At 41.5% G+C, this 26989-nt stretch overlaps 2 protein-coding genes across 4 annotated transcripts; one reads left to right on the top strand and one right to left on the bottom strand.

Moving 5' to 3' along the window:
* On the bottom strand, positions 1-5144 carry LOC120024968 (coiled-coil domain-containing protein 117-like). 3 transcript variants are annotated; one of them, XM_038969479.1, is made up of 6 exons: positions 4778-5144; positions 4055-4203; positions 3876-3926; positions 3486-3761; positions 3160-3300; positions 1-2018 (listed from the first exon to the last, which is right to left on the bottom strand). In XM_038969479.1, exons 2-6 carry the CDS (start codon positions 4183-4185, stop codon positions 1784-1786), a joined length of 834 nt encoding a protein of 277 aa, XP_038825407.1. In that variant the 5' UTR covers positions 4186-4203; positions 4778-5144; the 3' UTR covers positions 1-1783. The 3 variants fall into 3 exon arrangements, with proteins under 3 accessions (XP_038825407.1, XP_038825470.1, XP_038825328.1); XM_038969542.1 differs by having other exon boundaries at positions 4055-4238; positions 4984-5144; XM_038969400.1 differs by having other exon boundaries at positions 4984-5144.
* LOC120024888 (transcobalamin-2-like) lies at positions 4927-26989 on the top strand. Its single transcript, XM_038969278.1, has 10 exons — positions 4927-5277; positions 5535-5602; positions 22933-23125; positions 23377-23546; positions 23694-23846; positions 24011-24180; positions 25565-25739; positions 25847-26027; positions 26243-26361; positions 26550-26989. The coding sequence occupies exons 2-10, from the start codon at positions 5545-5547 to the stop codon at positions 26609-26611; spliced, it is 1281 nt and encodes a 426-aa protein (XP_038825206.1). The 5' UTR covers positions 4927-5277; positions 5535-5544; the 3' UTR covers positions 26612-26989.

Genomic DNA, 26989 nt, shown 5'->3' with positions numbered 1-26989 from the left:
GTGATACAAAATCTCAATTTAATAAATTTTAAATTCAGGCTATTTCACAATAAAATGTGGAAAAAGTCAAGGGGTGTGAATAATTTCTGAAGACACTGAAAATGACCAACAACACCCAACTTTAGAGTAGTTAGAAGGTCTATTTCCCTGCTGTTGTGAGGAGCTGGCTACTGTTCTACCTGGAGCAGAATATGTGAGCTGAGGAGAGCAGTCGCTCTGGCACTCCTATATTATTTTTATTATTTCAAGGCTATAGCCTACAAAGAAATACATTGTGAAGCATTTGCGAGTGCAACACTAGGCTGGTAGGGACATAAAGCGCTCAGCATTTAAACAACATTTTGTTGTATTAAATCATTATAGCCTATAAATTGTGCATATAGGCTGTGACTTACTTAGAATGAAATACAAATTAAATGAAAAATGCCTTATTAGACTTATTAGTGCCTTTGAATTCATTTTTAGAAACACGAGATTGGCCAGTCTGTGGCTTCAGGCTCATGCGATGGTGCCTGGAGAGCAGGCCAGCAGCAGAGAATATCCTCTCCGCGGTTGCAGAGCCACTGGGATGCTAAACACCCTTTTGGGTATTTATTTGTATTTAAAAAAAATGTATATATAGGTAGGCCTAAAGGTTCAGGCAAAATAACCCAGTCAAAACAGAAAGCTCCTTGAAAGCGGGAATATGCCAGGCCTATTGGGCCAAAATCAATGATGGTATATTGTATAGACAATAGAATTTTTTTTACAAAACTTAAGAGATCTGATTTTTTGTTTATAAATACTTTTCTACAATGACACACTTTGCCAGCTACCCACCTCGTTCCTTTCTGTAAACATGTGCACATAGTAAGTACACCATCATGCTTTTGGGATACGTGTCTTTTCAGATTCCACAATGATTCTTTAGTTGAGGACACTACATCACTGCACTCCCTTTCCTGCTCCTCATCTTTGTAAGTCACCTTGATTTTGCACCTGTGTGTTTTATCAGTTTCTTTATGAAATTATTTAGTGAACTCCATGACAGTAGCTAAAGCAAGGATATATAGCAGCACACAAGTAGCCTACAAATGCATGCTGGGCCAGGCATGTCCTGAGCTCGTGAAGTGAGCGCTATTAGAGCGAGAAGGCTGACGCTCCAGCCTTTGGGATCTCGCTCCATGCTCCAGTCAAATGGGCACGGTCAGCTCCTCACTCCACTCAAGCTCCGCTCACATACTCTAACCTGGAGACTTCCAGCAAAAAAGATAATGACATGCTAACTTCCATCATCTCCAAACTGCACGCAGACATAAAAATGGTATCCATGAGTTCTTCCCACTCTGGGTAAGTAGAAAAAACGACAACAAACCCAACATTCATTTACGTTATGATGCAGTCACGACTACAAGTCTATTTTGGACGAGACTCAGTTTATTTACACTTTGTAGTCAATTTTGACAGTATAATAAATGTTTGACTCATATTGATGACACACAGGGCTGTTTTCTAAATGAGAAGTTGTTTTTTAGAGGCAGTTGCTCTTTAAATCCAGTATTATCTAACTGTAGCACAAAGAAAGTGGGTACTTGCCCTCTTTTGGCCAAGTGGTATACATGTGCCATGCTGCCCAACAGCCTGGTCTTGATCCAAAGCAGACGTTCATGTCACTGTGAAGCTTTTGGATCAGTCTATGCAGTTTTTTCTGTCTCTCCATGGCTTCTCTGAGGGTCCAACCAAGTGAACCAAGGCTGAGACCTGTAGCTACTCTGGGCATTCCTGATGCTGGGTCTCAAAAGCCCTACAGCTCCATGTCCTCCTCTCCAGAGCTGTGGGCCCCGGCCACTGGGCTGCAGTACAGAGGGGAGTACGTCTCCCCTGGGGGGTTTGTGAGGGGAATCTGAGGGGTAGGGGCACTGGGGGTCGGGGGTTGCCTGCTGGTAGTCTGCAGCTTCCTCTGCAGGGAGTCTTTCAGCTTTCGAGCCAGCGCATCCCATGGGAGGCGCCATACTACCAGCTCCATACAGGATTGGCTCCTACGGGAACAGGAGAGAAACAGGTGAGACAACGGGACTGAAAAAGAGAAACAAATAGTGGACACCTCCCTAAATTCTAATGTTTATTCACTACTGGCTACCATGACAGACGGGTCAAGGTTCTACACTAACTTTTCCCACTGTTGGCACTGATGCTACCAACTTCTTCAGTTGGTGGTACCAGCACATGATTTGTTCACACCAATATTTTAAATAATTGTTTTTAGAATTATTATGTGCCTGCATTCCATACAGAACCAGGCTAATAATGACTAGCCATCTTTTAAATGACCATACCCTTGAGTGCTTACATTGATGTGGATAGATTTACTGTAACAGCAAAGAAAATAGATTATTGTAACAATGTGATCAATATATTTACTGCAGATTTTAAAGTACCACGTGTTCTTTTCTGCAAAATCCTCGAGAGCAGAATTTGAAAAAACGATACTTGATACCAAAACGATACCATAGCAACAAAAAAAAAAGAAAGTGGGAAGAAGGACTGTGATTTCATTTTTTAAAATAGATAAACAACAAAATGGGATGTTCTAAGTCCACAACAATGCTTAAACCACATCAGGGGACAATTTTTTTTAGGTCTGGGAAAAACTTCAGACATTTAGATGTTTTTGTGTAGTTACCCTTAAATTCAGGTTCACACCAGCCAGACAGTTGTGTTTGCTAGTGGTGTTTCTATAGCATACTTGTAATGGAGTTTTCAAAGCAAAAGGCCACTGGATTGATGCAAATAATTATGATTTGCCAGTGTCAACTGAAAGCTACTGGCATGGATGAGAAAAATACTGTCCCAGTCAAGATCAGACAGGAAAGCTAATGATACGTGCATAATTTCAATAGCTGGTGATTTTATCTTTAATTTACAGGCTGAGCAAGTAGCCTATACAGGGTTCATACAGACATTGGCAAGTCAAATTAAAAGGACTTGAGGACTTTTTCAAACACTTAATTGTTATTTTCAAGGGCCTAAATTGCATATTTAAATGTTGTAATAGCCTATAGAAAATAATAACCCCCCTCCTTAAGGTGAGTATGTATTACCATCAAACCTTGCAGGTAGGTAGGTACTTGAGTTAAATGTTCCTCTGAGGTGGGGGATGAGAAGGAGAGGAGTACTTACACAGACTGGGCCACATTGTGGGGGAGAATGTCACTGATGCCACGCTGAAGCCCCTCCCTCAGACTGTCAGACATCACCAGCACTGGCCGCCTGGGTGCAGGCTCCACATCCAGGTCATCATCATCATCCTCCAGACTGATCCTGACAGAAATAGATTAACTTCACTGTATGACAGAGTGTGTAGTGCACAGTGAAGACAAAACAAATGGTGGTAATGCTAATACAAGTTATTGTCAGTAACAATGCACATTGCAATTATGATGAGTTATGGACATTAACAGAACTGGAATCTCCCACATTGCCCTCATAAGGTTCTCATAGCTAACCTTTCCTCAATCTCCTGCAGTCTTCTATGAGCAGACTCCACCTCGATGCAGGAGCCTTCTGCTTCTGGACGGACCAGACGGGAGGGAGACCCGGATATGGGCAGCCCCAGGTTCTGAGTCCCCAGGCAGTGCTGTGGAGGTGCTTGGCTGGCTGATTCAGGTAGAGGGGGGCCGTTGTTGCCTGGTGGCCAGATCTGACACACATTATGGCTGAGGTCATCCAAAGGATCACATCCTGCATCTCCCATCAGCCTCCTCTTTTTGGCACTGCATCCTCTGGAGAACAAACACATATTGATTTGGAGTAAATCATTTGTCCTTTGAAACTAACATGCGCAGCAGAATAAACACTGCTGTTCATTTTATTGATTTTTCCTATTCTTAACTCACTCGTCATCTGTTCTCCTCCTGTGCTTTCTCAGGCATCTTCTCTCCCAACTCCTGAAGAAATAACAATAAATGTAATGGCAACATGCTAGCAAGTCTGAGTCTTGCACATCTCCTGCAAAGCACATGGTTGTTACATCTGTGTGTATTGTGCAGCGCTCCCATCACTAGACTCTACTCACGTGCTTGGGGGCGACACTCCCGGCAGGTGTTGACAGGTATTTGCAGGGCCAATATTGATCCCCATTTCAGGGACATTGATTAAGCCAGGGAATGAGTACATGGCAGGCAGAAAGCGCAGCTCGCTGCTCATGGGGCAGGGATGATGCTCCTGGTTTATTTGAGGTGGAAGGGTTAAACAAAAGCCTCGATGGTAGATAAGCAGACATAAACAAGGACGATAAATTGAGTTCTCGAAGGCCAACTTAGAAAACAGAAATAGATTATTATAAAAATGAACAATTTTACAGGCACGTGTGTAGCTGTCAGTAATGAACAGTTGGATATAGCTAAGTAAGATGTTTTGGTACAACAGGCATAGCTGTTGTTTTGGTCACCAATCCATCATAACAAATATTACTGTTAGTTACTGTACCTAATGTCGACTCAGCTAGCTACTAACGCAGAATCTTGTAAATTGTCACTCTTCTAGTCTAGCGTTATGGTAAAGTTATAAAGTTATCAGGTCCTGACATTTAACTAGTTTACATAACGTAGACAGCCACAGGGTTAGTTCTGTATAATATTTGGTAGCTAGTTAGCAAGCTTGCTAAAATTACTACCAACGTTAGCAAGCTAGCGGATTCAGCTGGCTAGCTGCCTAGCAAACTTAATTTGACAGGAATAAATGCAGTCTTTAACATTACATAACGGTAGCCCTTCATAATCAGTAAATAATGGCTTGCCTTGCTCTTCTGCAATATATTCGTCTTGGGCTATGTATGTATGTATGGATAACAAGCTAACTAACTAACTTAGGTAGCTAGCCAGTTAGCAATAAGCGTACCCGCCCCCTGCCTGTTATTGTTGTTGCTTGTGAACCCATGTTGCAGTTCGAACGCTTGAACGCTTGAACTTCGAACGCATGAACGTATTTAGCTAACAAACATACCTGTATAACTTTAACTGCGTTTATCTACCTCTTTATTTTCGCTGTCACATTTTCAGCTTTTCTGAGAATAAATTGAATGAATGCAGTGAAGTGAGGTGCTAAGAACCACAAATACAATGCGCAACTGCTGATGAAGAATCTAATGGAGCAAAAAAGTCGTTGGGATTCTAGAAAAAATTGAGCATGCGCTTCTGAGACAACAGGTCACTTGACACGATCATGAGAGCGATGGCGACATAAAATCAAGTTAAAAGCGGTCTCTCCTCTTGTCTTCACGACAAGGTCGCTCTACAGGTAAGTGACATAGATTTTGATCATTAAGAAGATGAATAATGTGTGAAATGTAATTTTAGGATTAGTTAATATATTGTCTATCAACAACAATAGGGTAGGGATGGACAACCGAGTAAACTCAACTCTGTTCATAGAGATTTATGGACGGGGTTGAGTTTACTCAGCTAACGTTAGGTTGGACACTTATTTTCACTATAGCTAGTTGGCTACTGTACATGAACATCTATTGATCTTCTTTTTTTTTTAACCTCTCTAAGGTTGGTCAAAATGTATGCCCTGTACATTGTGAGTGGACTGCTGGCACTGGTAGCAAGCAAACCCTGTGGTAACTATAATTTATCCCAGAAACACAATATTACAACACCTGATTGCCACGGAAAAGCACATGTTCACCAGTCTCTGTCTTGGCTAGCGGACTAAACTCCACTCCATGGTGAAGGAAGTTTCTGATGAACTTCACCAACGGAGTGGAGCCGATGCAGGCTTTGTGGTAGCTCAGATTACATCGATTTGCTCAAGGTCAATATAAAGAAATAACTTATGAAACGCCCACCTATGTTTGTCCTCTGTAGTTGCATGGCTTTGTTTGTTGAAATCCATACTTTTCATAAAACGTTAATCAAATACAAACACCGATTGTTGCTCTAATGGTGTTTTCACACTTGGTCCCTTTCAGACAATTAATTGTGTGCAGTGCAAACACTCCAAAGGAACTGACACCCCAAAAGAGCCACTTAAGCGAACCGACCTGAGACCATCTCGAAAGGTGGGCTGAGTTCGGTTCGCTTGAATTCCTCGGTCAGGTTCCGTTTTTTAGGACAATGTGAACGCAACGCACCGCAGGTTCGTTTGTCATTTCACGCACCACACACTAGACTACTGCTTACCGTTTCTCTTGCCATAAATCCCCACGTTAGTGCCACAAGAGAGAATATGCTGCAGGTTCACGGGAAGAAATGTGTGCTGTTTTTTGCATATTGATTAGCGATTGTCAAAGACTCACAGAAATGCCTAAATGTGGAGTTTAGTTCATATTTTTTGTTTGCAATATGTGATCTATAGACAGCTTCATAAACTGTTAATTGATTATGGGGTTTGAATAGTGTGTGAAGACAACATTTGGACAGAATCACAACATTGGGTACAAAATAAGTTCTAGCTTTAAAGGGGCAGTAGCCTACCTTGGATGTACAATTTTCAATTACAGCATTATTTATTCTGCAGTTATTGTATTGCTATTTATTCTGTTAGTATAAACATGTACATGTTATTGTTATCTTCTGATTGCATTTAATTAAAATATGGAGACAAAATAATTGTAATCTATTAGCTTCCAAAATGTAAGTAGGTGTATCTAGCTGTCCATAACACATTTTGATTGAATAGCTTGTCCTGCACTTTGTGCATTGAGTGAATGTTGGAAACAGATATTGGTTATTTTCTAAACATAACAATGTGAATGCAAGAGGACTCATTTCACAAAATGGGTAAGGTGAACTGGCAAAATAGTTGAGTCCTCATTCAAGGGCAGCGTGAATACAAAATATGTTTATATTTTTTGGCATATGCCAGTTAAATCTCAACAAGGAAACAGTCGGTGGTGGTATTTCAGTAACATTTATTTGGGGAAAAGGTATGGGTTCCAGCAAACAAAGGCACGCAATTACAGAGGACAAACAGGTAGGTGGGTGTTTGATGTACTTTTTTTTTTTTTTTTTTAAGTATTGAATCGATGTAGCAGACTATATTCCGTTGCAACGTGGACTCAAAGCATTTCGTATTATTCTGTACATACATCTGATACACTATTTAGTATATGTTAGGGAGTAAACTTTATTTATAATGAGGGTTACATGGAGAAAATCGAACCTCTGAAATGAAAATGATGGCCCTCTCTTCAGCTAAATATATTTGACCTAAACCGTTTCTGAATGCTTTGGGGGGAAAAAACAAGTGATCTTCCCCTATACCCAAAATAATAATAATGAGAACATGCCTACCGTTTACCCTCACTTCTTGGACGGACAAAATCCTTTGATATGCAGTTTTAGAAACGGTTCTTCGTCCTGTAAGCATTACATGGTAAAGCAGGAATTTTGATAGCCAGATAGTTGTGGGTTCGCAGACCGCCTTGGACAAGAGGTAGGGGTGAAAATATCTCCTTTATAGTAAAAGCATTGCATGAATCTATCGTATTTACAGGTCCGAGAAAAAAAATATTTTATAAACATTTCACGCAATTCTACGTAATTGTATATATTAGCGGAATATTTTAATACCATACAATTGACCGGAATTACAGGCTAAGAATGGACAGAGAGAGGCCCATGTGTTCATGTTATATTTCTCCAATGCCAAATCAATGTGTGTTTGCAATAAAACTGTCCCTGTTCGCAAATAATTAAATCTGAGACGTCATTAGGAATCTGAGCATGGTTCTTTCAAAAGTTGCGTCTACCTTACCACCCCAGAAAGAGTAGGCCTACGGACGCAGAAAAATGCCAGCTTTAACTGCTGGCTACTCTTCTTTTGTGGCTTAACCCAACCCATCGGAGTCATGTCTTTCCCGGGTATTTTACAACTTTTTTTTAGTATAAAGCATCGCAGACCAAAGCGTTGTTATAGATCACTTTATATAATTGGAATAAAATTATCTTATTCCTTATTTTAAGCTAACAAGGGGTAAACCTGTGCTTTAAAAAGAAAAATAGTAAAAGGGTAGGCGGATGGCATACCCTCTCATGCCCCCTCAATTCGAGTCTTGGTTTTAACATAATTAAAAGCCCTTCACTGACACGAGGTGGGCTATAAAGAGTGCGTGGTGGTTGGAGGAATTGACCCACAAATCTATGGATATAGCTGCCTATAGCCTAATACAACTGTCAAACAGGTAGGCCTACCTCTTATTTCTTAAATAGGAAGAAATAAGCTCCAACACAAAGCCCTCTTGTTGTTAGTAAAGCCTAATTAAAATGAAGACAGTTTTAAATTAATTATGCCTACCCAAATTTGCCTACTTTCAGTACCATGAGCAATCCATTTCTGATTGATTGTGCCGCTGGTGCTGCTTGAAGTTTCAGGACCACAGTTTAAGTTACTCGAATCATTAACTCTGATAAATATATTATGGGCAAGAAACATATTGACTTTAATAAAATCAATAATATACTTAACAAAAATATAAATGTAAAGTGTTGGTCTCATGTTTCATGAGCTGCAATAAAAGATCCCAGACATTTTCCATATGCACAAAAAGAAGCTTATGCTTATTTCTCTCAAATGTTGAGCACAAATGTGTTTACATCCCTGTTAGTGAGCATTTCTCCTTTGCCAAGATAATCCATCCATCTGACAGGTGTGGCATATAAATAAACTGATTAAACAGCATGATCGTTACACAGGTGCACCTTGTGCCGGTACAATAAAAGGCCACTCTAAAATGTGCAGTTTTGTCACACAACACAATGTCACAGATGTCTGAAGTTGAGGGAGTGTGCAATTGGCTTGTTGACTGCAGGAATGTCCACCAGAACTGTTGCCAGATAATTTAATGTTAATTTATCTACGATAAGCCACCTCCAACGTCATTTTAGAGAATTTGGCAGTACGTTCAAATGGCCCTACAACTGCAGACCACGCCAGCATAACCACGCCAGCCCAGGACCTCCACATACAGCTTCACCTGCGGGGTTGTCTGAGACCAGCCACCCGGACAGCTGATGAAACTGAGGAGTATTTGTCTGTAATAAAGCCCTTTTGTGCGGGGAAATATATGATTGGCTGGGCCTGGCTCCCCAGTGGGTAGGCCTGACTCCCTAGTGGGTGGGCATAAGCCCTCCCAGGCCCACCCATGGCTGGGCCCCTGCTCAGTCATGTGAAATCCATAGATTAGGCCCTATTGAATTTATTTCAATTGACTGATTTCCTTATATGAACTGTAACTCAGTAAAATCATTGAAATTATTGCTTGTGGTGTTTTATATTTTTGTTCAGTATAATAGTAGCAAGCTATCAATGTTGACCTCCGGTCTTCCTCATCTTTGCGCTTTCCTTCTCAAACTAAACAGAACATAAGCTATGGCTAGTCCGCGCGCAAAAGTGCAATGTTTGGACTAGGCCTAATAAAAAAATGATTTACAGAAGAAACCTTTGACTCTCCTCCTGAACTGCCACTGTAGCCCTACCCAGCACAGCCAATGATTAAGCAGCACTCAAAGTTTTTGATCAGCAAAAGCAGAGCAGAGCAGGGCAGGGCTCAGTGTAATGCAGCCCAGTTTCATTTACACCATACCAGCAGCTCTCTTAGAAATATAACTTTGCTCTGTGCTTCTGAGTATGCACTTCGTAGGCTATGGATCATTTGATTTAAAGCACACTAAATGGCCTCTAGGCGCACTTAATATTGCGCCCAGCGGAGAATCAGAGATTGAGAGGTGGCATCGGCCACACTTATTTATTTATATATATTTATATACACACACTACTGGTTAAACTTTTTAGAACACCTACTCATACAAGTGTTTTTCTTTATTTTTTACTATTTTCTACATTGTAGAATAATAGTGAAGACAAACTATGAAATAACACATGGAATCATGTAGTAACCAAAAGTGTTAAACAAATCAAAATATATTTGAGTTTCTTCAAATAGCCACCTTTTGACTTGATGACAGCTTTGCACACTCTTGGCATTCTCTCAACCAGCTTCACCTGGAATGCTTTTCCAACAGTCTTGAAGGAGTTCCCACATGTGCTGAGCACTTGTTGGCTGCTTTTCCTTCACTCTGCGGTCCAAATCATCTCAATTTGGTTGTCGGGGGATTGTGGAGGCCAGGTCATCTGATGCAGCACTCCATCACTCTCCTTGGTTATACAGCCTGGAGGTGTGTTGGGTCATTGTCCTGTGAAAAACAAATGATAGTCCCACTAAGCCCAAACCAGATGGCGTGCCTTATTTTAAATAAATCACAGGCAGTGTCACCAGCAAAGCACCCCCACAGTATAACACCTCCACCATGCTTTACGGTGGGAAATACACATGCGGAGATCATCCGTTCACCCACACTGAGTGTCACAAAGACACTGCGGTTGGAACCAAAAATCTCAAATTTGGACTCCAGACCAAAGGACAAATTTCACTGGTCTAATGTTCATTGCTTATGTTTCTTGGCCCAAGCAAGTCTCTTATTGGTGTCCTTTTAGTAGTGTTTTTTTTTTCCAGCAATTTGACCATGAAGGCCTGATTCACACAGTCTCCTCTGAACAGCTGATGTTGAGATGTGTCTATTACTTGAACTCTGAAGCATTTATTTGGGCTGCAATTTCTGAGGCTGGTAACTCGAATGAAGTTAACCTCTGCAGCAGAGGTAACTCTGAGTCTTCCATTCCTGTGGCGGTCCTCATGAGAGCCAGTTTCATCATAGCGCTTGATGGTTTTTGCGACTACTTGAAGAAACTTTCAAAGTTCTTGAAATGTTCCATATTGACTTACCTTTATGTCTTAAAGTAATGATGGACTGTCGTTTCTCTTTACTTATTTGAGCTGTTCTTGCCATAATATGGACTTGGTCTTTTACCAAATAGGGCTATCTTCTGTAAACCCCCCTACCTTGTCACAACACAACTGATTGGCTCAAACGCATTAAGAAGGATAGAAATGGGCTGATGGTGAAGTAGACATACTTGGTATTCATATCACAAAAGATAGAAATAAGCTTTCCACAACAAATTTCAATAGAAAACTTGTAAAAATAGACAAGATCCTGCAACCATGGAGAGGTAAATACCTGTCTATTTATGGAAATTGCCCTGATTTAACTCCTTAGTCATATCGCTGTTTACTCACTTACTTATGGCACTGCCTACTCCTGATTCGTTTTTCAAATCATATGAGCAAAAAATATTTCGTTTTATCTGGAACGCTAAACCAGACAAAATAAAACGTGCCTATCTATATAATGAATATGAATTGGGTGGGTTGAGATTATTAAATATAAAATCGCTAAACCTCTAAAAGCTTCACTCATTCAAAAGTTTTATTTGAACCCTAAATGGTTCTCAAGTAGATTAATAAGTGTTAAAGGAATTTTGATTCCTGTTTATCAACCAATTCAATTAAAACACTCTGCCCATAAATAAGAATTTGTAAGATAATTATCAGCATTAAATGGACAGAAACCAGTCTTAAAATCAATCAATCAATAGCGTTTATTCTCGAGAGTACTGATCATAATACATTTTACATCAGGTTATATAATAAAGATGATGTCATAGGTTTTAATGTCCAACCTCCTCTCGGATACAATGGCAATACAGTTCGAGTTCTCATTACTGTCTGCCACCTGTTAAACTATCTACAACCAACCCAAGGTCTTTCCCCTCCCTGGGTAGAGACATCATTCTAGCCTGTCTGAAGATAAACCCATTCTTTCTAACAAGGAACACATAACATTCAACATTTATGATTATAATAAGGTTCATTAGTAGTATTCTGTTTAGTTATAATTCTAAGTCAAATGTATACATATTTTAGTCATTAAACACAAAAATCCCGTAACAATAAGAAAAGCTCATCCATTGTTTAAAAATGGCCTTTTTGCAAATCAAATCAAATTTTATTTGTCACATACACATGGTTAGCAGATGTTAATGCGAGTGTAGCGAAATGCTTGTGCTTCTAGTTCCGACAATGCAGTAATAACCAACAAGTAATCTAACCTAACAATTCCACAACGACTACCTTATACACACAAGTGTAAAGGGATAAAGAATATGTACATAAAGATATATGAATGAGTGATGGTACAGAACGGCATAGGCAAGATGCAGTAGATGGTATAGAGTACAGTCTATACATATGAGATGAGTACGGTAATGTAGGGTATATAAACATAAAGTGGCATAGTTTAAAGTGGCTAGTGATACATGTATTACATAAAGATGGCAAGATGCAGTAGATGATATAGAGTACAGTGTATATACATATACATATGAGATGAGTAATGTAGGGTATGTAAACATTATATGAAGTGGCATTGTTTAAAGTGGCTAGTGATACATTTTTACATAATTTCCATCAATTCCCATTATTAAAGTGGCTGGCGTTGAGTCAGTATGTTGGCAGCGGCCACTAAATGTTAGTGGTGGCTGTTTAACAGTCTGATGGCCTTGAGATAGAAGCTGTTTTTCAGTCTCTCGGTCCCTGCTTTGATGCACCTGTACTGACCTCGCCTTCTGGATGATAGCGGGGTGAACAGGCAGTGGCTCGGGTGGTTGTTGTCCTTGATGATCTTTATGGCCTTCCTGTGACATCGGGTGGTGTAGGTGTCCTGGAGGGCAGGTAGTTTGCCCCCGGTGATGCGTTGTGCAGACCTCACTACCCTCTGGAGAGCCTTACGGTTGTGGGCGGAGCAGTTGCCGTACCAGGCGGTGATACAGCCAGACAGGATGCTCTCGATTGTGCATCTGTAGAAGTTTGTGAGTGCTTTTGGTGACAAGCCGAATTTCTTCAGCCTCCTGAGGTTGAAGAGGCGCTGCTGCGCCTTCTTCACCGCTGTCTGTGTGGGTGGACCAATTCAGTTTGTCCGTGATGTGTAAACCGAGGAACTTAAAACTTTCCACCTTCTCCACTACTGTCCCGTCGATGTGGATAGGGGGGTGCTCCCTCTGCTGTTTCCTGAAGTCCACAATCATCTCCTTTGTTTTGTTGACGTTGAGTGTGAGGTTATTTTCCTGACACCACACTCCGAGGGCCCTCACCTCCTCCCTGTAGGCCGTCTCGTCGTTGTTGGTAATCAAGCCTACCACTGTAGTGTCGTCCGCAAACTTGATGATTGAGTTGGAGGCGTGCATGGCCACGCAGTCGTGGGTGAACAGGGAGTACAGGAGAGGGCTCAGAACGCACCCTTGTGGGGCCCCAGTGTTGAGGATCAGCGGGGTGGAGATGTTGTTACCTACCCTCACCACCTGGGGGCGGCCCGTCAGGAAGTCCAGGACCCAGTTGCACAGGGCGGGGTCGAGACCCAGGGTCTCGAGCTTGATGACGAGTTTGGAGGGTACTATGGTGTTAAATGCTGAGCTGTAGTCGATGAACAGCATTCTCACCTAGGTATTCCTACATGGCAGATTGCCATGTCTCATTTTCGATGAATTGAAAATGATACTTTTTTCACCGTATCTCTCTTTTTCAAACTACCATTGCAGAGCTGGCTACAATTTAAATTTCACCCCCCTGAAAGGATAGAACAAATATTATGGCTGAACTCAAATGTGCTGGTTGATAAAATACCTGTATTTATGGGAAAGATGTTTGAAAAGGGTATTTTGTTCTTAAATGATTTTGTAAATTGGTATGGTAGAGTTATGTCCTTCATGGAGTTATCAGAATTGTACGGAAAGGTCTGCTCAATCCAAGAATACAACCAATTGATTACAGCATTACCCCAAAAATGGAGGAGGCAGGTGGCAGCGGGAGGAGGTAGGGAACTGGCCTGTCTGCCCAATATAAAGGATCAAAACTGGCGGCGGAATAAAAATAGCATAAATAGGAAAGTATACCAGTTTCATTTGAGGACCAGGATGTTGACAACTGTGCCATACAGATTGCAAAATAGTTGGAAAGAGATTTTTGATGTACCGATTCCATGGTACAGGGTGTATGCGTTGATATATAAAACAAAGCAAGATTCAAGACTTGTGCTTTTCAGCTAAAATTATTATATAGAATTCTTGCCACCAACAAAATGTTTGAATATTTGGGGCATAAAATCATAAAATCATCGAAGCTCTGCAGATTTTGTTGTGAGGATAAAGAATCAATAGACCATTTATTTTGGTATTGCCCTCAGGTAGCCAGTTTCTGGTCTCAGGTTCAGGAATGGCTGAAAAAGCATAGCATTGATCTAAAATTGACCCTAGAAATAGTACTGTTAGGAGATCTGGAGAGACCGGGTCAGTCAATTACTAATACTCTTAGTAAAAGTATTTATCTTCAACTCGCAATCTGTGGAATATATTCAATTAGATAGATTGAAATTGTATGTTAAACATCACAGCATAGTTGAAAGATATGTGTTGCGTAGAAACCCGATGTGGGTGGCCAGCAGAGATAGATGGGATGGGCTGAGGGTTGGTATATGGAATTGGAGACAAGTGGGAGTGGAGTTAGAATGATGGTCAAAGAAAAGTTTTAAAAATAAAACCTAATAAAAAGTACATTTGAATGACACTAAGTGGCAGTGTTTTTACAACTAATGCCGGTTTGCCTGAGGCTGATGCCGTACAGGTGTTTGTACACATGCATATATACACACACTCTCAAATAAACACATACAAGAACAGACACATCATCAAATGTATTTATATAGCCCTTCTTACATCAGCTGATATCTCAAAGTGCTGTACAGAAACCCAGCCTAAAACCCCAAACAGCAAGGAATGCAGGTGTAGAAGCACAGTGGCTAGGAAACACTCCCCAGAAAGGCCAAAACCTAGGAAGAAACCTAGAGAGGAACCAGGCTATGAGGGGTGGCCAGTCCTCTTCTGCCTGTGCCGGGTGGAGATTGTAACAGAACATGGCCAAGATGTTCATAAATGACCAGCATGGTCAAATAATAATAATCACAGTAGTTGTCGAGGGTGCAGCAAGTCAGCACCTCAGGAGTAAATGTCAGTTGGCTTTTCATAGCCGATCATTAAGAGTATCTCTACCGCTCCTGCGGTCTCTAGAGAGTTGAAAACAGCAGGTCTGGGACAGGTAGCACGTCCGGTGAACAGGTTAGGGTTCCATAGCCGCAGGCAGAACAGTTGAAACTGGAGCAGCAGCATGGCCAGGTGGACTGGGGACAGCAAGGAGTCATCATGCCAGGTAGTCCTGAGGCATGGTCCTAGGGCTCAGGTCCTCCGAGAGAGAGAAAGAGAGAATTAGAGAGAGCATACATAAATTCACACAGGACACCGGATAAGACAGGAGAAGTACTCCAGATATAACAAACTGACCCTAGCCTCCCGTCACAAACTAATGCAGCATAAATACTGGAGGCTGAGACAGGAGGGGTCAGGAGACACTGTGGCCCCATCTGATGATACCCCCGGACAGGGCCAAACAGGAAGGATATAACCCCACCCACTTTGCCAAAGCACAGCCCCCACACCACTAGAGGGATATCTTCAACCACCAACTTACCATCCTGACACAAGGTCGAGTATAGCCCACAAAGATCTCCGCCACGGCACAACCCAAGGGGGGGCGCCAACCCAGACAGGAAGATCACGTCAATGACTCAACCCACTCAAGTGACGCACCCCTCCTAGGGACGGCATGAAAGAGCACCAGGTAGCCAGTGACTCAGCCCCTGTAATAGGGTTAGAGGCAGAGAATCCCAGTGGAGAGAGGGGAACCAGCCAGGCAGAGACAGCAAGGGCGGTTCGTTGCTCCAGAGCCTTTCCGTTCACCTTCACACTCCTGGGCCAGACTACACTCAATCATATGACCCACTGAAGAGATCAGTCTTCAGTAAAGACTTAAAAGTTGAGACCGAGTCTGCGTCTCTCACATGGGTAGGCAGACCATTCCATAAAAATGGAGCTCTATAGGAGAAAGCCCTGCCTCCAGCTGTTTGCTTAGAAATTCTAGGGTCAATTAGGAGGCCTGCGTCTTGTGACCGTAGCGTACGTGTAGGTATGTACGGCAGGACCAAATCGGAAAGATAGGTAGGAGCAAGCCCATGTAATGCTTTGTAGGTTAGCAGTAAAACCTTGAAATCAGCCCTTGCCTTAACAGGAAGCCAGTGTAGGGAGGCTAGCACTGGAGTAATATGATCAAATTTTTTGGTTCTAGTCAGGACTCTAGCAGCCGTATTTAGCACTAACTGAAGTTTATTTAGTGCTTTATCCAGGTAGCCGGAAAGTAGAGCATTGCAGTAGTCTAACCTAGAAGTAACAAAAGCATGGATTAATTTTTCTGCATTATTTTTGGACAGAAAATGTCTGATTTTTGCAATGTTACGTAGATGGAAAAAAGCTGTCCTTGAAACAGTCTTGATATGTTCGTCAAAAGAGAGATCAGGGTCCAGAGTAACGCCAAGGTCCTTCAGTTTTATTTGAGACGACTTTACAACCATCAAGATTAATTGTCAGATTCAACAGAAGATCTCTTTGTTTCTTGGGCCCTAGAACAAGCATCTCTGTTTAGTCCGTGTTTAAAAGTAGAACGTTTTCAGCCATCCACTGAGGTATCACGATCTCTTTCAATAATGGCAGGAATGGAGGAGGTCCTTATCCTAGTGAGATTGCTAAGGCGAACACCGCCATGTTTAGTTTTGCCCAACCTAGGTCGAGGCACAGACACGGTCTCAATGGGGATAGCTGAGCTGACTACACTGACTGTGCTAGTGGCAGACTCCACTAAGCTGGCAGGCTGGCTAACAGCCTGCTGCCTGGCCTGCACCCTATTTCATTGTGGAGCTAGAGGAGTTAGAGCCCTGTAATAGTGCCAGACATGCACACAAACATATACAGTTGGCATTGCTGTTATGGTTTTAGTTGTCCTTGATCTCCTTTGTTTTAAATTCATAATTATTATATATATATTTTTTCCATTGTTGTTTGCTGTTTTCTTCTGTCTTTTACTTTTTTCTCTTTAGTTCATTCCCTTGGTTGTTGGTGCATTGGGGGGTTCTTGGGGGAATGGAATTAATTGTATTTTTTATTTTTCTTCTTGGGGGGGGGAACTCGAATGGTTGAGGGACAGCTATTGGGGAACTGTGGGGGGGATCTTGGAGGGTTCAGGTTTTTTGGCCTGGTGGTAGATCGGTCAACATGCCCTTAAGCAGGACATTGACCCTGGATGCTTCTTTGTGTCGCTCTGAATGGGAATCTGTTGGATGACTGGTATGATGTAGTTGTTGAGCGGCTTCACTGCAAGTATATTGTATGTTTCGAATAATCAATAAAAACATTTTTTTTTATATATATATAAAAAATAAAAAAAAATCCACAAATTAACTCAAGGCACACTTGTTAATTGAAATGCATTCCAGGTGACTACCTCATGAAGCTGGTTGAGAGAATGCCAAGCGTGTGCAACGCTGTCATCAAGGCAAAGGGTGGCTATTTGAAGAATCTCAAATATAAAATATTTTGATTTGTTTAATACTTTTTGGGTTATTACATGATTCCATATGTGTTATTTCATAGTTTTGATGTCTTCACTATTTTTCTACAATGTAGAAAATAGTCAAAATAAAGAAAAACCCTTGAATGAGTAGGTGATCTAAAACTTTTGACCGGTGAGATATATATAGATATCTCACCGGTAAAATACGTTACAAATTACAATATGTACGATATGTTACGAATTTGCAAAACGTATGATATTTTACGAATTCCAATTAGTTGTTTCTAACATCAGCTTAGGGGTTAAGGATAGGGGTTAATGTTAGTGGAAGGGTTAGCTAACATGCAAAGTAGATAAAAAGTAATAAGTAGTTGCTAAAATGCTAAAGTCCATGATGAGATTCGAACACGCAACCTTTGGGCTGCTAGACGTTCGCGCTAAACGCCCACCCATTCACCCTCCTTTCGTTATACGCCCACCCATCCACTATCCTCTCATTATACGCCCACCCATCCACCCTCCTCTCGTTTTTGCCTTAATTAGGGATAGGCGTTCCGTCAACGGTACAGTTGTAAATCATGCATCGCACATTTTAGAGAAACTGCAAATGTCGGTGCATGTAAGTGTCTTATATCGGCTGAAAGCTTAAATTCTTGTTAATATAACTGCACTGTCCAATTTACATGAGCTATTACTGCGAAAAAATGCTTTTGTTTGAGGAGAGCTCCTTTATCAAACCGCGATAGGTTTGATAAATTCACCTCTAAAGGTGAAATGTGTACTTACATTCTGAAATCTTGCTCTGATTTATCATCCCAAGGGTCCCAGAGATAACATGAAGTGTCGTTTTGTTAAAATCATTTTTCATATCCTAAAAAGTTCTATATAGCATTCACGATCAATTTTGTTTTTCCACTCGTTCAATTTGCAAAGGAAGGAATCTGAAAATCGAACCCTAAACGTTGTTTCAACCAGTCAAATTACGATGGTATTTATTCCTCAGAGATCCTAGAACGTAACCAGACTTCACTATATCATTAGGTGTAGTATATCCTATCCAAATCAGAGAGCAACGCATTCATGGCGTGCCGATGACAGGGGTGGTCTTCACTTGATTGACTGTAACTTTGTCAAATAAGCACCAATTGGGGTCAAACAAAGCTAGCTAGATAGCCAATGAGCTGGGCTTTATGCATATCTGGGGTTTTGCTGCTAACCTTGTGCAACAGCAAGGCTTTTCCTTTTCTGACAAAAATTGCAAGAATATGGAGAGTTATGAAGATGTTGAATTTACAATATGGCTATTAATACTGGAAAAGCTAAATCAAAGTCCAAGTATACAGATTTGATGATATTCTTGCAGAAAAATGTAATGTAAATGTGTCCTTCACGATTTGCCCAAATGTACCTGGGTGATTTCACACTAAATGCAGCTTGCTCATACTTCAAGTTATCAGTCTGAAACTTTGCACATACACTGCTGCCCTCTTGTGGACACCATCGGCACCAGAGTGATAACTAGATTTGGGACCTTTCTGTGGTGGTAGAATTCTTTTTTTTTAACGGTGGTTTTTTTCTTTATTTTCTTCTACAAGATCTATTGTGTTATATTCTCCTACATTCAATTCACATTTCCACAAACATCAAAGTATTTCCTTTTGAAATGGTACCAAGAATATGCATATTCTTGCTTTAGGGCCTGAGCAACAGGCAGTTAGATTTGGGTATGTCATTTTAGGTGAACATTTTAAAAAAGGGGGCTATCCCTAAAAGTAACCTATCATACTAATTTGATTGTCTCAGATTTACATTTACTATGTTACGCTTAGTATATGAGACCAGTCTGCGATTCCAGAAAGCCTGGTCTCTGCTCCACCCAGGTTGGTGAAGTTCATCAGAAACTTCCTTCACCTGAGTTTCCTCACGAATGCATTTACTCAACACTAGTTATTTGAAGCGCCACTGGGAAAATGACAGAGTTGGTTTGGCGTGATGCACCGATACTCAAATCAAACTTTATTGGTCACATGCAGATGTTAATGAGAGTGTAGTGAAATGCTTGTGCTTCTAGTTCCGACAGTGCAGTAATATCTAACAAGTAATCTAACAAATTCATAACGACTACCTTATACACACACAATGTAAGGGGATGGAATAAGAATATGTACAGTTGAAGTCAGAAGTTTACATACACCTTAGCCAAATACATTTAAACTCAGTTTTTCACAATTCCTGACATTTAATCCGTGTAAAAATTCCCTGTCTTAGGTCAGTTAGGATCACCACTTTATTTTAAGAATGTGAAATGTCAGAATAATAGTAGAGAGAATTATTTCTTTCAGCTTTTATTTCTTTCATCACATTCCCAGTGGGCCAGAAGTTTACATACACTCAATTAGTATTTGATAGCATTGCCTTTAAATTGTTTAACTTGGGTCAAACGTTTCGGGTAGCCTTCCACAAGCTTCCCACAATAAGTTGGGCGAATTTTGGCCCATTCCTCCTGACAGAGCTGGTGTAACTGAGTCATGTTTGTAGGCCTCCTTGCTCGCACACGCTTTTTCAGTTCTGCCCACAACTTTTCTATGGGATTGAGTTCAGGGCTTTGTGATGGCCACTCCGATATCTTGACTTTGTTGTCCTTAAGCCATTTTGCCACAACTTTGAAAGTATGCTTGGGGTCATTGTCCATTTGCGACCAAGCTTTAACTTCCTGACTGATGTCTAGAGATGTTGCTTCAATATATCCACATCATTTTCCTCCTCATGATGCCATCTATTTTGTGAAGTGCACCAGTCCCTCCTGCAGCAAAGCACCCCCACAACATGATGCTGCCACCCCCGTGCTTCACGGTTGGAATGGTGTTCTTCGGCTTGCAAGCCGTAGTCTGGCTTTTTTATGGCGGTTTTGGAGCAGTGGCTTCTACCTTGCTGAGCGGCCTTTCAGGTTATGTCAGTATAGGACTCGTTTTACTGTGGATATAGATACTTTTGTACCTGTTTCCTCCAGCATCTTCACAGGGTCCTTTGCTGTTGTTCTGGGATTGATTTGCACTTTTCGCACCAAAGTACGTTAATCTCTAGGAGACAGAACACGTCTCCTTCCTGAGCGGTATGACGGCTTTGTGGTCCCGTGGTGTTTATACTTGTGTACTATTGTTTGTACAGATGAACGTGGTACCTTCAGGCGTTTGGAAATTGCTCCCAAGGATGAACCAGACCTGTGGAGGTCTACAATTTTTTGTCTGAGGTCTTGGCTGATTTCTTTTGATTTTCCCATGATGTCAAGCAAAGAGGCACTGAGTTTGAAGGCAGGTCTTGAAATACATCCACAGGTACACCTCCAATTGACTCAAATTATGTCAAATAGCCTATCAGAAGCTTCTAAAGCCATGACATAATTTTCTGGAATTTTCCAAGCTGTTTAAAGGCACAGTCAACTTAGTGTATGTAAATTTCAGACCCACTGGAATTGTGATCCAGTGAATTATAAGTGAAATAATCTGTCTGTAAACGATTGTTGGAAGAATTACTTGTGTCATGCACAAAGTAGATGTCCTAACCGACTTGTGGAAACTATAGTTTGTTAACAAGAAATTTGTGAAGTGGTTGAAAAACGAGTTTTAATGACTCCAACCTAAGTGTATGTAAACTTCTGACTTCAACTGTACATATAAATATGGATGCGCGATGGCCGTGCGGCATAGGCAAGATGCAATAGATGGTATAGAATACAGTATATACACATGAGATGAGTAATGTAGGATATGTAAACATTATTAAAGCGACATTATTTAAAGAGACTAATGATACCTTTATTAAATCAATTTATTAAAGTGGCCAGTGATTTGAGTCTGTTGGCAGCAGCCTCTCTGTGTTAGTGATGGCTATTTAACAGTCTGATGGCCTTGAGATAGAAGCTGTTTGTCAATCTCTCGGGCCCAGCTTTGATGCACCTGTACTGACCTCGCCTTCTGGATGATAGCGGGGTGAACAGGCAGTGGCTCGGGTGGTTGTTGTCCTTTGATTATATTTTTGGCCTTCCTGTGACATCGTGTGCTGTAGGTGTCCTGGAGGACATGTAGTTTACCCCCGGTGATGTGTTGTGCAGACCGCACCACCCTCTGGAGAGGCTTGTGATTGAGGGCGATGCAGTTCCCTTACCAGGCGGTGATACAGCCCGACAGGATGCTCTCGATTGTGCATCTGTAAAAGTTTTAGGTGACAGCCAAATTGACGTTGTTGCACCTTCTTAACCATGCTGTGTGGGTGGACCATTTGTTTGTCTGTGACGTGTACGCTGAGGAACTTAACTTTCCACCTTCTCCACTACTGTCTCATCGATGTGGATAGGGGGGTGCTCCCTCTGCTTTTTCCTGAAGTCCACGATCAAAAGTGTAATTTCAGATTCCAACAGGCTCTGCATTTCAGGAATCACAGTAGCAATTACTCCTGGTATACTGTTAGATTATTTAGCCATTTTAAACATTTTATAAAATAAAGTGTAAATTCTATTCATTTTTACATGTAGTAAAATTATGTCAGGCACCTGATGCAGACCCATGTTTGGAAAGTCTGTTTATTAATATGTTCCTTTGGATATTATTTGGATATCCTTTTGTCCTATTATAAGAAGCAACCCCACGGACAATTGGCAAAGTAAAGTAAATAAAGTAAATTCAAATGGAATTTCATTCAACGGTCGCAACAGACTGTAAATGTACTTGACTGTTGTCCAAGGGACAGCATAGGAATGTCGGGGTTAAGAGTTGGTAAACGTTGATCCACTTCATCCACTGCAGGACTTTTCAATGATTTTGCAATGAATTGTTTGATGTGTCTGAATAGATAATGCACAGCCCCTCTTGTTGAACAAATCTACTGTGATGAAAATAATCTCACTTGTGTCGTGCCACCTCTGATCTGTTAAAGTTCTGTAATTTGATGCACATAATTGATTTCATGTTGCTAAGGCATTCTTACCAGTACATCAGTCTACCACCATACTATTGTTAGCTCCTGGGAAAACCCACTGGCACTGGGATCACAGTGACCAGGGTAGACTGACTATGAGCAGCCTGTACTTTGTCCTAGTATGAGTCAGTTACATCAAGGTGACATTGGGAGAAGTCATGCTTAACGACACAAATTGGCTGCCTTGTGAAAATTCATTTGGTTATTAAGTTGCTGATGTCTTTGCTTTTCTTTGTGTATGATTGCTGAAACAGTGATTGGAGAAGTCATGCTTAAGGACACATTGGCTTCCTTGTGGGAATTCATGTGGTTATTATGTTGCTGATGTCTTTGCTTTTTCATATGATTGCTGATACAGCACAGGAAACACTGGTTGTGCAATGCTTTGACCTAGATTAGAGTCTGAGGATCTCAGTTAGCACACAGCTGGTCTTTTGTAATCTTACTGTAGGTTTATTAGTCACATCTCTTACAGAACATATCTTTGGTAACATTGGAAGTTATTCATCTTGTACTTTTGCTATAATGTACTATTGTTGTTGCTTTAACCCATATTATGTGTCCAGATCCTATAGGATCGGAACATAGTGAGCTGCTCCTCTCACTCAATAAGAAGCTGCTGCGTTCTCTGGAGGACCAGGAAACATCCCCTAATCCGAGTGTGCACCTGGCCCTGCGTCTGTCCACTCACCACAACCTTGGCAAGGAGAGTGATCACCTGAATGCACTCAAAACAGATTTACACAATGACATTGAGAGGTAAAAGGTCATATTTATAAAGCCCTTTTATTGCACATTTCTAGATGGCATTGTGGATTTCATGCTTGATAATGACCTAGTTGTGCAAACGTCCTTTTATGTAGTCAATGGCTTCAAAACTACCTGCAGTGCATTTGTATCCAGTTTCTGGTTCTGTATTTACGATTGATACTTTTGAGATTATATTGAAGTATCTTTACCCATCATAACTCTCCTGTATCTTCCCCTTACCCTATATCTTCTGCTCTCAGCTCTCTGGCTAATAGCCAGCCAGTGGTGGGTCTCCTGGCCCTTTACACTCTGGCCCTGAAGGCCTCCTGCTATGATCTCAACACCCTGACCTTCACCGTCAACCAGAGGAGCGAGACCCTGCTGACTTATCTCAAGAGACAGATGGCACTGGAGAAAGAGCACATCACCTGTAAGCCTCCTCATTCCTTCGTCTGACCCTTACCATCTTTGTTAATGCTCTATAAAATTTGCCATCATACTTTATTTGTTCTCAGTCGCTGTTACTATTTAATTATTTTATCTGATATGTTTTCGTGTCCATCTTTCTCTCCTGCAGTCAGTCACCGTCCTCTGACAAATTACTACCAGTACTCTCTAGGCGTGCTGGCACTGTGTGTGAGTGGAGTTAGAGTCAACTCTCACGTGAGCAAGAAGCTCGTCGGGGCTGTAGACCATGGACATATCAAACACGGAGACTCCGATTGCATCGGTAAGTGTGACCAAGGAAATCCAGGAGCATCTCCACACTCCGATTCTGTTTTCCTACAGTTAAAATGTATTTCCTCACACTGGCTCCCTCCAATCAGATTCTCTATAGGTGATTTCATGGAGATGATGCTAAACCCTCACTTCATCCCCTCTGTCTTTCTTTAGACACGTTTGCCATGGCTGGAATGGCCCTACAGTGCCTGAAGGAGTCTGACACTCAGGTGCAGGATGCGGCTCTTGACAAGGCCCTGGGCGTCATCAAGCAGAAGCTACTGGACTCCCGGCGGGCTGATGGTCACATGGGAAATGAGTTCAGCACAGGCCTGGCAGTGCAGGTAAGGATTGGGTCACTTCCCCCCTCTAGGCCTACAGTGCCTCTGGAAAGTATTTAGACCCCTTGAGTTTTTCCACATTTTGTTACGTTACAGCCTTATTCTAAAATGTATGAAATCATTTCCCCCTCATGAATCTACACACAACACCCCATAAAGACAAAGCAAAAACAGGTTAAGACATTTTTGCAAATTTTATAATAACAAAAAAAATCACATTTACATAAGTATTCAGACCCTTTACTCAATACTTTGTTGAAGCGCCTTTGGCAGCGACTAGAGCCTCGAGTCTTCTAGGGTATGACGCTACAAGCTTGGCATAGCTGTATTTGGGAAGTTTCACTCATTTTTCTCTGCAGATCCTCAAGCTCTGTCAGGTTGGATGGGGAGCGTTGCTGCACAGCTATTTTCAGGTCGCTCCAGAGATGTTCGATCAGGTTCAAGTCCGGGCTCTGGCTGGTCTTCTCAAGGACATTGAGACTTGCACTGAAGACACTCCTGCGTTGTCTTGGCTGTGGGCTTAGGGTTTCATCAAGGATCTCTCTGTACTTTGCTCTGTTCATCTTTGCCTTGATCATCCTGACTAGTTTCCCAGTCCCTGCCACTGAAAAACATCCCCACAGAATGATGCTGCCACCACCATGCTTCACCGTAGGGATGGTGCCAGGTTTCCTCCAGATGTGACGCTTGGCATTCAGGCCAAAAAGTTCAATCTTGGTTTCATCAGAACAGAGAATCTTGTTTCTCATGGTCTGAGAGTCTTTAGGTGCCTTTTGGCAAACTCCAAGTGGGCTGTCCTGCCTTTTACTGAGGAGTGGCTTCCGCCTGGCCACTCTACCATAAAGACCTGATTGGTGGAGTGCTGTAGATATGGTTGTCCTTCTGGAAGGTTCTCCCATCTCCACAGAGGAACTCTAGAGCTCTGTCAGAGTGACCATCGGGTTCTTGGTCACCTCCCTGACCAAGGCCCTTCTCCCCCAATTGTTCAATTTGGTCAGGCGGCCAGCTCTAGGAAGAGTCTTGGTGGACTCCAATCAAGTTGTGGAAACATCTCAAGGATGATCAATGGAAACAGAATGCACCTGAGCTCAATTTCGAGTCTCATAGCAAAGGGTCTGAATATTTATGTAAATAAGGTACCTGTTTTTTTATTATTCATTTGCTAAAATTTCTAAACTTGTTTTTTGCTTTGTCATTATGTGGTATTGTGTGTAGATTGCTGAGGATTTTTTATTTAATCCATTTTAGAATAAGACTAACGTAACTAAATTTGGAAAAAGTCAATGGGTCTGAATACTTTTCTAAGGCTCTGTATATCAACCTGTGCAGCATTTACATGTCTGATTGGAGCAATATAAGCATTTCCTGGTGTGTCCCTGTGTCCCAGGCCTTGCTGGCTATGGGCAGCCAGGTGCAGGAGTGTTCTACCTCAATGGAAGCCATGAGGTCAGATGTGAGGAAGGGAACATATCGCAACCCCATGGCCATGTCACAAATTCTGCCTGCCCTCCAGCAAAAGACCTATCTGCAAGTCAAGGGAAAGCAGTGCCGCAATGAGGATGGCAAGTGCTGCGTTATCATCAAACCCAACAGTGGTCAATCTGTTTTTGAGGTGTGATCCTCCTCACTCTTACTTACTGCCTCTGCTTTGTTGGGTTTTCCTCTACAGACAGCCTGGTCCTGGAAGCCAGGCAGCCAGTGATGGTGTTACAGAGCAATACCAAAGTAGCCCTCAAGTTGGAGGTGGTCAAATCACATGGGGCTCCTGATGTCTATTCTGTTGACGTGCCAACGGGCACCTCGTTGGTTTATGCCCTTGAACTCCTTCAAAAGAAGAACATTGGCTTCACGTGAGCTAATGGGGCGCTTTTATCGTTATTTTGGTTGATATGTTAATCAAGTTCCAAATTGATACTTTATGGAGAGCTAATTTGTCTCATTTACATTGCTACAACTCAGAAAACGTTGTAGAACTTCCCAGTGTGGTGGTGAATAGCTTAGTGTCATATCACAAGTTTAACATGATGAACTCTCCTCCTTGCTCCGTCCTCTGCCAACACTGCAGGTTTGAGAAGGAGACCAGCCTGTGGGGACCCTTCCTGAGCGTGGTGAATGGGGAACGGGCTCGACAGACCGACCGTAGATACTGGCGCCTCTCCTCAGACGGCAACGCTCTCAGCCAGGGTGAGAACAGAGGGTTATATGGCATAGGAAACACATACACAAATGCACATGCAAAATACACAACTTTCCTATGTCGTTACTAGTTATTGCTCAACAATACAATGAATGCCTTAATTGCTTTCATCCAAACATTGATTTCCTTCCTACTGTGACTAAAGATCAAACAATGATTTGGTTTCTCTCATTAGGTATCAAAGACTTCAAGATTGAGACGGCTCAAAAGATCACCCTCGAAAACACCAGCTACTGAGAATCAAGATGTTTGAGGCACAGTGATTGAAAAGGTGTCATGTCAAATTATCTGATGAAAGCAATACAGCACAACAATGTGATTTATAGTGTCATGTACTAGGATATTTTGGAGTAAAAAAATTGTAGAGATCTTAGGATTCTCAAAGGTTTGCAACAACTTTTATGGACTTGATTAATTTCCCCAGTGAATATGAATAGTTAATTTTAGACTCATGACTTTCTTCACTTTTACCTCTATGGATTAAAAACACATTTTGAATTAACATTTATAGAGAATATAATTGCCTTTTTATACTTAACATTTCATAATCATTTTTTGTTAATGTATGGTTTAAACGTTTTGCATTTAAATAAACAAGATAAACCTTTGGCTATA

The sequence above is a fragment of the Salvelinus namaycush genome, chromosome 1 (genome assembly GCF_016432855.1).
Source record: "Salvelinus namaycush isolate Seneca chromosome 1, SaNama_1.0, whole genome shotgun sequence".
In the NCBI taxonomy this organism is placed as follows: Eukaryota; Metazoa; Chordata; class Actinopteri; order Salmoniformes; family Salmonidae; genus Salvelinus; species Salvelinus namaycush.
This window is presented reverse-complemented; position numbering and strand designations above follow the sequence as displayed.